This window comes from Ictalurus punctatus, chromosome 9 (genome assembly GCF_001660625.3).
Source record: "Ictalurus punctatus breed USDA103 chromosome 9, Coco_2.0, whole genome shotgun sequence".
Lineage (NCBI taxonomy): Eukaryota > Metazoa > Chordata > Actinopteri > Siluriformes > Ictaluridae > Ictalurus > Ictalurus punctatus.
Window position 1 is genome coordinate 31,101,823 of NC_030424.2, and position 12,483 is coordinate 31,114,305.

The 12,483-nt window shown below is 41.5% G+C and overlaps 1 protein-coding gene across 1 annotated transcript in view; it reads right to left on the minus strand.

Moving 5' to 3' along the window:
* Positions 1-2,613: 2,613 nt before the first annotated feature.
* sgms1a (sphingomyelin synthase 1a) overlaps positions 2,614-12,483 on the minus strand; it is a 17,499-nt gene continuing 7,629 nt past the window's right edge. Inside the window, exons 2-6 of the mRNA XM_017475647.3 lie at positions 11,597-12,385; positions 8,465-8,582; positions 6,763-6,916; positions 6,439-6,605; positions 2,614-5,565 (exon numbers count right to left, since the gene is read on the minus strand). Of these exons, the coding sequence (XP_017331136.1) occupies positions 5,383-5,565; positions 6,439-6,605; positions 6,763-6,916; positions 8,465-8,582; positions 11,597-12,195 (1,221 nt within the window). The 5' untranslated portion in view covers positions 12,196-12,385 and the 3' untranslated portion in view covers positions 2,614-5,382. The remainder of the gene's footprint in view (positions 5,566-6,438; positions 6,606-6,762; positions 6,917-8,464; positions 8,583-11,596; positions 12,386-12,483) is intronic.

Here is a 12,483-nt window from a genome sequence, read left to right on the forward strand (position 1 = left end):
CATTATTGAAGTGCTTCTATTCCCACGCTGCCTGAAACACTCCAACTGAGTTCCGGTTTCTCCAAAGCCCCTCCTTCCGAAAAGCCCAGAGTGCTCTGACCGTTGTGCGTTGTGATTGGCCAAAAACGTGTGTTGGAAATGTAACACCCCTTATCATAATGCCAAGCTTCAGCTTCCAAGGCTTCTAAAGCAATTCTAAGCTTCTACGCAACACAGTTAATAATGTTTTGCCGAGTCAGTTCAAGCCTGAGTCAGATTCAGAAAATGCAGATGATCGAGCAGATCAATCGGAACCAACTTTGCAAGCACGACTTGAGCAGAACATTTCACAGCAGTAAGTTTTTATTTTGTAACTCTCTTCCCACAGCTGAATATCAAAACTACTTCAACACAATAACATTAGCTAGCACATGAGCGGAGGTCTACAACTGAGCCCTGGGCCACAACACAAAACTCCGCATTTGAACAGTTAATACTTCATAAAATAATCAAACATACTTACAGGTTCTGATTCAGAAGCGCAACATTGTCCAAGCAAAGTCGGAATCACCCCATTTTTCAGGAGTAGCCTTCGTGTATGGCCTGCCTTGTACTTCTATTGAGGAGTTTTAGGCGGGTCTGGAGCGGTGTTCTCTGTTAGAATAAATCCCTTTGTGGGAGACTATGAGCTTTGTAACTTTGCAGATCTTACACATGCACAAATAGATACATTACACACTAAAGGAAAAGGAAAACATTAAAACGCATCATGTGACCCCTTTAAACTGGTGTTGATGTCTGTAATGTGCGAGAGATGGCCATGTCTTCTGCAGAGAACTTAAAGTTGTGCTTTAGCGTCCTCTGTAGCCTTTAATGCTGGATGAAAGCAAGAAAAGTTAGTAGCTCATAAATATAGATTAGACTTAATGCTACGTTTATTTTATTTGTCTTGATTTGAAGTCTACTGCAGCATCCGTGACAACACGGGATTCTTACACAGGATTCATTTATTTTCATGATTCATTTCTTTTTGCTTGTATTTCCTCATTTGTAAGTTGCTGTGGATAAACGCGTCTGCTAAATGAATAAATGTAAATGTGATTCTTACACATGATTCATTCATTTTTAAATGTGATTCTTACAAAAAAAAAATCATGTGATTCTTAAGCATGATTCATTTCTTTTCATGATTCATTTATTTTCCTATGATTCATTTTCATGTGATTCCTACATATTTTTCACATGTAACACTGTTTTGTGTGTGATTTATTTATTTATTTTCACGTTTTTTGTTTTGTCCAATTAATATATATTCGTGTGATTTATTTGAATGTGTTTTTATTTCTCATGTGTGATCTTCTGACAATAATTCTCTCACACATATTTACATGATGCTTACTTGAGTTCACACGTGCAGCTTCAGGGCAGAAACATGGTGAAATGCACAGTCACGTCACGTTTATGACCTTTTGCTGCCATCTAGTGGTGTACAAAATAATATTTCATAAAAGGAACGTCACCCGAAAGAAATGAAATCAGACTGTTAATGCTGTTACAAAATGTACTGATTCTGTGTACAAATTCTGTGAATGTTAATGGTTTTAGAAACACAGCCACCCTATCAGGAGTGGAAAAAAGAAAAAATTGAAGGAACGAAGCAAACAAGAACGTTTAAATAATTCTGTTTGTGAAACATAGCTATTAAACCTGTGATAAAAACCAAGAAACGAAATAAATTTAGTTTGTAACTTCATGCAAGTGATACTTATTAATTTTATTTTTTATATATATATATATATATTATAACTAACTCAGATAAAAATAAATATTTTATACAATCCACTGTATAGAATATATTTACATGTTCAGCAAATCTAAAGGTTTCACTGAACTCAGCTGTTCATTACAGTTCCACAGTGAGAGTCTCCCCCTAGTGGCCAAGTAATCTTATTGTATTAAAGTACTGAATTACATTCAAGTCAGGATTTAATCGAAAATCCCGCCCCTAAACAGCATGTGACCAATCGTAGCTCAGCACCTGTAACACGAAGTGAACTATTGGGATAAAAATGAAATGGATTACAAACAAAAACTGTCAAAAATCACCTTAGCACTACTATCGAACAATTTTATGAGAAATTGCTTGGATTTGAATTTTATCTTTAAATCGTTTTTGTTTGTAGGATGTATTGAAATCACATACCAGCCTTTGATGTTAAACTAAATCAAGTTTAATTTTAATTATTTGAGCTCACGTTTAAAATAATGAGATACAAAATTCTAATTCAGTTTAACAAAAAAAAAATGAGATCCACCAGGGGGCGCTTAAACAAATTTATTAATTTATGTACTAAATGTCGACTTTATTATATTGTTATTTAACAACAACTCGGCAACCGCGTGTAAATCGTATTAATATTAATGCAAAAAAGAAAAAAAATTCCAAATTTAACCGTAAATTTTAATGGACATGATTTTAAAGTCACACATTAATTATATACATTTTTAAAAATCCACACGTCATTAAATATTTACTTTTTTTAAAAAAAAATTATTTGTGATCTTTTTATTTTTGAAATTTTATTTTTAAAATGAAGTGCAAAACGAAGACAGCCAATAAAACAACCACCAAAATGCAGAATAAAAGATTTTAATCAAGCTCCACCCCTTGAGTCGTTCATGTTGTAATCATTTATCATAACACACAAACAAGTGAACATCGACAACAAGGGGAAAATAATTACTTACACAAGATTCTGATTCACATGAAACATGAAAAAAAAAGAAGAAGAAAAATTAACACTCATTCATTTAACACAGAAAAGAATCAGTAAGTTTGATTGGCAGTTATAACGGATCGGATGATTTTAAATTCTCGGTAATTTTGTGATCAAACTGAGAAATTAATTCAAGTTAATATTTTACAAAGAAAAAAAAAAGATAAAGCAGTGTTTAGCATGTAGTTGGTATTTAGGATGTGGTGGGGTTAAGAATTTTACAGTCACTCTCATCTGCAGTCAGAATCTCTGGAGTTCGGTGTCAAATAGAACAGTATAAAAATGTGTGTTAAATCCAGTGACGTTTAGTATTACTGATTATCAGCACAGGCCTGACAGAGTTGTTGTTGCCATAGCAACTGAACTTCAGCCCGGACTCGAAGCATGCTAGCAACAGAGCTACATTTACAGACGATCGAGACGACACACTGTTTTTGGAATAAAGGATTTTGAGGAGATTGGATTAGGATGCGTTATAAAGTGCTTCATTTCTTCAAAGCTGTTCAGTAAATATTTTAGTTTTACATTCATGTTATTGTAATAATGCTCTGTGTGTGTCTGTGTGTGTGTGTGTGTGTGTGTGTGTGTGTGTGTGTGAGATACTCAAATGCACACACTGGGGTATTAAAGTTACAGCAGGGTGCTGTACTACTCAGCCATTGAACACTGGTATAGCAATACAATTGTGGTTGTTTTAGGAACACACACACACACACACACACACACACACACACACACACCTTATCGTGGATTTAGAATTTTTAATTCAATAATAAATTAGAAAATATTTAGTTTTTCTCTCTATACACATTCTGGTCATGTGATATAAAATTACTTTTGAATTATTATTTATATTATGCCATCTGTTTAAATATGCTAATTTATAACCTCGTTAACACGCTACATGAGAGTGTCTATTCTGTCCGCCATTTTGTACAAATTTGTGCAAACCGACCCGGTCTCTTACGGAGCCTCAGTAAGCAGTAAAGTCGCGCGATACGACACAAAACGCCGCGTCACCAGACTCGGTCATGTTTTTATAACGGTATTTCGTTTTGCGAAGGTTTTCGTTTTAGCGTCCGCATATATAGACCTGTACGTCACTTTATTTATTTATTTATTTTAGTGTCTAAAATGAATTTAACGAATAAGTTAAAGAAGGAACAGGTGGAGGACTGAAGGCGGTGGAGGACTGGAGTACTGACGTCACGCTGGACGTCGTAGCATCGGCGAAGTCGTTTAATCAGAACCGTATCGCTCGGCTACGGTGGCCTGTACGCGCAGAACACAAACAAACCAAATCCGCCAATCAGAAATACTTACACATTAACTGGAAGGGGCGGTTCTTAGCGAACATCACGCGCTCTTGTACTCGTTTCCTCACGTGAACTTGAATAAAATCTAACGACACTTTTATTCGTGTTTATTTTCGTCAGTGGTACGCCGATGTTATTTCAGATACGCTTAAGGAGAGACACACTTCAGGGTAGGGCTGGGCGATAGGACGAAAATATCATCGCGATACTTGAGGACTTTTCTACAATACACGATATATAATTCAGCTGACATACTGCCTGCAAAACTGTAGTACAATAACCAAAAATCCATTAAACTGAGCTTGACAATACCTTTCTTTAGAAAGACAGAGCTGTTGCTATAGAAACGATAACGTATTAGAACGAGCGCGGTAATATAAACCTGCGCTAGTGTCAGCGCTAGCTGCTGTTACAGAAAACTAATCAACACCTTCTGACCAATCAGGATCCAGAACAGCGCTGTGGCGTATGAAGGAAGCCGCGTTGTTCGGAATAGCAGAAGAAACTTCACATCAATATAACGGTGCAATGCGGCGACCAATCGGCGACGAAGCAGCGAGTATTTGTGCAATAAGTCCCGCCCCTTTCCATTCCGAGTCGACACTTCCAGGCCACCGTCCTCATCTCTAATACACTGTATGTGTCAATATTATTAGCCCAGAACAAAAAAAAAAAAAATGAACGCTTCTGAAAGAAAAAAAATCTCTTTGGATGATCAGGTGAAGCGAACTTGACCTTTAACCTACATTCAAACGATTTGGTCACAAGACAGATAAACATCCAGCGCTCAAGCTGAATTTACAGACTCGCTGACACGCTAACAGCCGTGAGAAACCGTGCGGTGTAGGATCGCTGAGGAGGAAGGCACTGGAAAAATCTCAAATCTCCCGTTAAGACGCTCCAGCATTCAGGAAGAATACAAATCTAAAAAACATCCAATACTTCTCTTTTTGTTTTTTTTTACTTTGGGAAAATAAATCTGCCAAAGTCTTTAGAAAAAAGTCTCCTACGCGACGATTAATACGATTACAACGCACTTATAAAAAATATCCCGAACAAAATCTTCAGATACTATTTGGTGGTTGTTTACTCTTAATGTTTATATGTTGATATATCGATGTATAGATGAGGATCTCGGCAGCGGTGTAGATATTAAAACTGGTTTCTTGGCGCTACGTCGTCTTTTCAGGGACGTTTACTGTTTAAAAAACTTTTTCTGAAAGAAGGAAAATCCACATCACAGTGTTGAGCCCAGGCTGCAGGGGCTGATGGGAAACGAGTCTCTGTCACTTTCTTTCCCGTCCCCGAGGTTAGAGCGAGTCCACACGGCTGTACTTCACCCGGCCCCCCGGAGACAGTCGGCACGGTAACTGGAGCCACGGCACCTGGTAGTGGCGAGGGACGACGCCCTGGACGTTTCGCTCGAAGTAGCTGAAGAGACGAAACCACCAGACGCGAGAAAACGCGTTAATCTGCGAGTGCTGCTTCAGACACTGAGAGAGAGGACAGATATTCATGACTTTATTTATTTGTCACAGTTCATGTGTACTTCCTGTTATTTTTATTTATTACTGATTACTGACACTGATTTATTTATCTATCATTTCTTCATTTGTTTATTAATTTAGTAATAAAAATGAAATCCATTCATTTATTAGTTAATAAAAATGATTACATTTGTTAAAAGATGTTTCTAGGTGGTTGCTATGGTATTACTGGTGGTTATTATGCTATTCAAAGTGACTGAAAGTGGGTTGCTAAGTGGTTGGTATGTTATCCTCGGTGGTTGCTATGTGTGTTACTATGTGGTTGTGAAGATGTTGCTAGGTGGTTGCTATGGTATTGCACATGATTGGTAAGCTGTTGCTTGGTAATTGCTATTATATTCTACATGGTTGCTATGGTGTTCCAGGGGGTTGCCTAGCTGTTGCTATGTTATCGCAATAGCATTGTATATGGTTGCTAGGGAGTTACTATGTGGTTGCTATAGTGTTCCAGATGGTTGCTAAGATGATGCTAGGTAGTTGGTATGTTATCTTAGGTGTTTGCTAGAGTGTTGCCATGTAGTTGCTATGGTATTGTACATGGTTGCTAGGTGGCTGCAATTTTATTCTAGATGGTTGCTATGGTGTTCCAGGCAGTTGCTAGGCTGTTGCTAGGTATCTGCAATGTTATTGTAAGTGGTTGCTATGGTGCTGTAGGATGTTAACCCAGAGATATAAATAAGAGAAAAGTGTTATGACATGAGGACCAGGATTATACAAGTCTCTGTGTTTATCTGTGTGTGTCCATCACCGTCAGTCCCGCCCTCCCTGTCTCACTCTCTGATTGGGCAGCTGAGTCACTGTCACTCAGGCCACACCCACCTGCTGATTGGCCAGAGTGTGGTACCACCAGAAGAGCCGTGTGGTGATGAAGTACGCCACCACCACGTCCACCGTGTAGTGATCATGAGCCAAGAGGATGCAGAAAATCCCACTGACACTCAGACCGAGACACGCCCAGTGATAGAGCCAGAACCTCCGCGTAGAATCTACACACACACACACACACACACACACACACTTCAGAACACTAACAAAAGCCAAATAGAAAGTGGCTGTAAAGACAAATATCGCCACCAGATGGCACAATTGATGTGTGTGTGTGTGTGTGTGTGTGTGTGTGTGTGTGTGTGTGTGTACACTCACACTCTTTAATAAACAGGTAGGTTAGCGTTAGCATGACAGTGTGTCCGCTGTACAGGTAATCACCACACAGGGAGTGAGAGCCCGTGATGGACAGACCACCGCCCGAGATCATCTTCATAATGCGCCTAAACTGAGCCTCCCAGGCACCGAACAACTGTAACACACACACACACGCACACACGCACGCACGCACGCACACACACCACAAGAATGTAGAAACACATGTAGTGAGACATTTCACTTCCTTGTTAACAAAATACCACTGCAATCAGTGTCTTCAAATCCTGACAGAACAGATGAAAATATGTCTGGATTTCACACTCACACACACACGCACACACACACACACACACACACACTCACACACACACTCACACACACACTCACACACACACTCACACACACACACACACACTCACACACACACTCACACACACACTCACACACACACTCACACACACACACACACTCACACACACACACAGTCACATGTTGCACATTTTATTGCTGGTGCTGTTCCCCATACCAGACTAAAGATATAATACAATTTAAAAAAGGAAATAAAAATAAAGGTACAAGGAAGAGAAAGAAAGGAAATGGAAGGATCAAATAAAAACAGAGTAAGAGAGAAAAGAAAAATGAAAGATTAAATGAGAGGGGGAAAGAAAATATAAAGGGGAAAATGTCCAATAAAAAAGAAAGAAAAATACAGCAAACACAGGGAAAAAGCGTCATTTTAAAAGCGTAAAGAAAAAGAAATGAACTAAAAAGAAAAGGAAAATAAGGGGAAAAGATCCATTTTTCTTTCTTTTTTGTAGATGTAGATGTAGATGGCATCACTTCTGCAGTGTAATTTAATTTTTTAATTTTTTACTTTCTGAGTTGTTGAATGATGATTCGCGAGTCACGACTCTCGGCTGAGTGAACGACTCGGCACCACAAGATCCGTCTGGTTTTTATTTAAGGTTCGATTCACCGAACCGTGTCAGCCACACCAAGACTAAATAATCACCTGTCGAAGTATCGCAAACTTTCCGGGCTGGGAGTAAAAGGCTAACGAGTCGTTTGGATGTTTGACTCTTCTTAGTGAATCGAGTCAAATGATATGATTCACTGAAATTCTCCTCACCGTCTTGCAGATCAGCTAAAACACGACCGGTTTAGTCACAACGCTGAAATTTTTATACATTCACATTCTCTCTCTCTCTCACACACACACACACACACACACACACACACACACACAGATTTATTTTCAGAAACTTTTAAATAATAAGCCTCTGAACTAAGTTTTTTGGGTTTTTTTTATTTTTACTAAAACCCACACTTACTAAAAGTGAACTTGCAAATGCACAGGAGTTCAAACACCAAGAAGTCAAGCCAGATGAACCCACTTCCTTTTAGAAACCCACATTATTTCAATCTCCACTGCGCGCAGGATTAGAACTACACACGCACACACACACACGCACGCACACACACACGCACGCACACACACTATTTATAAATTCCCTTTAAAGTGACAGTTTGGCCAAAAATAAAATATAGTTCATGCGAAATGTAGTCGATCATCCAAGTTGTGTTGAGTATAAAATGTGTGTAGCTGTCTCTGTGTGTGTGTGTGTGTGTGTGTGTGTGTGTGTGTGTGTGTGTGTGTGTGTGTGTGTGTGTGTGTGTGTGTGTGTGTGTGTGTGTGTGTTACCTTTGGCGCGCATTTAAAGTGCATGCCCGGCACAGGTAAGGTGGTGACGTACATGGTCACGCACCGGTACAGGTACAGCGTTCCGACGATAAAGAAGAAACGGCGACCAACGATGGACCTGAACACACACACACACACACACACACACACACACACGAAAAGAGGATGCAAAATAAGATTAATGATTCTGCCAGTGTGTCTGAAACCCACAGCTACATTCATGCAGATGAGCAGGACTGACCTCGTTAACCTCAGTGACCTCGTTAACCTCAGTGACCTCAGTGACCTCAGGTTCACGTGATACACACGCTCAGCGCTTCAACTACAATCCTTGTTTTTATTTACTTTATCTACTTCCTAGCAACAGCCTAGCAACCACCTGGAACACCATAGCAACCACCTAACACATCATTACAAGCACCAATAACACCCAGAAACTGCACGATACCATAGCAATAACATCACAGACTTTAACACAAGTCAAACTTACAGTGAGGGAAAAAAGTATGCCCACGTTTGCCCACTGACAAAGAAATGATCAGTCTATAACTTTAATGGTAGATTTATTTGAACAGTGAGAGACAGAATAACAACAAGAAAATCCAGAAAAAACACATGTCAAAAATGTTATAAATTGATTTGCATTTTAATGAGGGAAATAAGTATTTGACCCCCTCTCAATCAGAAAGATTTCTGGCTCCCAGGTGTCTTTTATACAGGTAACGAGCTGAGATTAGGAGCACACTCTTAAAGGGAGTGCTCCTAATATCAGTTTGTTACCTGTATAAAAGACACCTGTCCACAGAAGCAATCAATCAATCAGATTCCAAACTCTCCACCATGGCCAAGACCAAAGAGCTCTCCAAGGATGTCAGGGACAAGACTGTAGACCTACACAAGTCTGGAATGGGCTACAAGACCATTGCCAAGCAGCTTGGTGAGAAGGGGACAACAGTTGGTGCGATTATTCGCAAATGGAAGAAACACAAAAGAACTGTCAATCTCCCTCGGCCTGGGGCTCCATGCAACATCTCACCTCGTGGAGTTGCAATGATCATGAGAACAGTGAGGAATCAGCCCAGAACTACACGGGAGGATCTTGTCAATGATCTCAAGGCAGCTGGGACCATAGTCACCAAGAAAACAATTGGTAACACACTACGCCGTGAAGGACTGAAATCCTGCAGCGCCCGCAAGGTCCGCTGCTCAAGAAAGCACATATACACGCCCGTCTGAAGTTTGCCAATGAACATCTGAATGATTCAGAGGACAACTGGGTGAAAGTGTTGTGGTCAGATGAGACCAAAATGGAGCTCTTTGGCATCAACTCAACTCGCCGTGTTTGGAGGAGGAGGAATGCTGCCTATGACCCCAAGAACACCATCCCCACCGTCAAACATGGAGGTGGAAACGTTATGCTTTGGGGGTGTTTTTCTGCTAAGGGGACAGGACAACTTCACCGCATCAAAGGGACGATGGACGGGGCCATGTACTGTCAAATCTTGGGTGAGAACCTCCTTCCCTCAGCCAGGGCATTGAAAATGGGTCGTGGATGGGTATTCCAGCATGACAATGACCCAAAACACATGGCCAAGGCAACAAAGGAGTGGCTCAAGAAGAAGCACATTAAGGTCCTGGAGTGGCCTAGCCAGTCTCCAGACCTTAATCCTATAGAAAATCTGTGGAGGGAGCTGAAGGTTCGAGTTGCCAAACGTCAGCCTCGAAACCTTAATGACTTGGAGAAGATCTGCAAAGAGGAGTGGGACAAAATCCCTCCTGAGATGTGTGCAAACCTGGTGGCCAACTACAAGAAACATCTCACCTCTGTGATTGCCAACAAGGGTTTTTAAACCAAGTACTAAGTCATGTTTTGCAGAGGGGGTCAAATACTTATTTCCCTCATTAAAATGCAAATCAATTTATAACATTTTTGACGTGTTTTTCTGGATTTTTTTGTTGTTATTCTGTCTCTCACTGTTCAAATAAATCTACCATTAAAATTATAGACTGATCATTTCTTTGTCAGTGGGCAAACGTACAAAATCAGCAGGGGAGCAAATACTTCTTTCCCTCACTGTAAACAAAATCAAAAAACACAAAAAAGGGTGGAACTGGTTTCATCTCACGGCTAGTACAGTCGACACACACTTCTATTAATTCTGTTACACACTCAGCTTTGCTTCAGCATTTTCTGTTTGGAGTTTGACTTTACACACTGACCTACACACTGACGGTTTGTGTTACGCTGTGATGTCACACACTGACGGTTTGTGTTACGCTGTGATGTCACACACTGACGGTTTGTGTTACGCTGTGATGTCACACACTGACGGTTTGTGTTACGCTGTGATGTCACACACTGACGGTTTGTGTTACGCTGTGATGTCACACACTGACGGTTTGTGTTACGCTGTGATGTCACACACTGACGGTTTGTGTTACGCTGTGATGTCACACACTGACGGTTTGTGTTACGCTGTGATGTCACACACTGACGGTCTGTGTTACGCTGTGATGTCACACACTGACGGTTTGTGTTACGCTGTGATGTCACACACTGACGGTTTGTGTTACTACACTGTGATGTCACACACTGACGGTTTGTGTTACGCTGTGATGTCACACACTGACGGTTTGTGTTACGCTGTGATGTCACACACTGACGGTTTGTGTTACGCTGTGATGTCACACTGACGGTTTGTGTTACTACACTGTGATGTCACACACTGACGGTTTGTGTTACTACACTGTGATGTCACACACTGACGGTCTGTGTTACGCTGTGATGTCACACACTGACGGTTTGTGTTACGCTGTGATGTCACACACTGACGGTTTGTGTTACGCTGTGATGTCACACACTGACGGTTTGTGTTACGCTGTGATGTCACACACTGACGGTTTGTGTTACGCTGTGATGTCACACTGACGGTTTGTGTTACTACACTGTGATGTCACACACTGACGGTTTGTGTTACGCTGTGATGTCACACTGACGGTTTGTGTTACGCTGTGATGTCACACACTGACGGTCTGTGTTACTACACTGTGATGTCACACACTGACGGTTTGTGTTACGCTGTGATGTCACACACTGACGGTTTGTGTTACGCTGTGATGTCACACACTGACCTGTGTTTGAGGTGGATCCACTGGATGAACCACACGGCAACAAGGAACATGCCGTTGATTTCGCAGATAGAAAACGCCCACTGCACGCGATCAAACAGATCAAAGAACTTATCTGGCAGAGGCGGAGACTCCTCTTTGGACGGCACTCGTTCGTGCACGATGGAAATCACAACCGACGTCATGATGAAGCAGCACAGCGCGTACCCAAAGGCCACGCCCGTTTTGTACCACTCGGTCGGAAATGCCGTGCGCTCGGTCTCGGATGGAAGAGGAATATGGATCTGAACTGCTTCAGATCGGAATCCGTTCTTCGGCGCCCCGTTGTGAATCTTCCCATTTCCAACGTGCCCGTTGACATGGCGATTGTTTCCATGGTTACCCATGTGGTTGGCGATGCGCAGCGTCTCCAGGCGCTCCAACAGACGTCTCCCGTTGTCTCCGGTGACGAGACACAGCGGCGGGTTTTGAAAATCCGACTCGGAAAGTCGCAAAAGAGACGTGCCGTCTACGTTCCTGAGAGCGTCGGAATATTCCGGCATTCCCTCCTCGGCCAGCCAATCAGAAACCTCTGCTGCTGACCAGCGCCCCACCTCCTTCATGGCCGAGTCAGATGAGGGGCGGGGTCAGTGTGACATCACAGTACAAGCTAACCACGATCTAGGAGTCATGATGTCGTTGAGACATTGTGGGACATCTGAAGTGTCGTTTTCGGGTCGGTTCACTTCTCACCCCTCCTCCCCCGTTAAATGTGCAAATGGACCAGTCCAGAAATTTTCCGAGAAGACTCGTCTAAAATCCAAAACACAAACACACACGGTCCGTTCATTATAAATAAGTACAGTAAGCGCAGAGGGACGTTATTAAGTGTGGGGAACGTTTACAGGAAC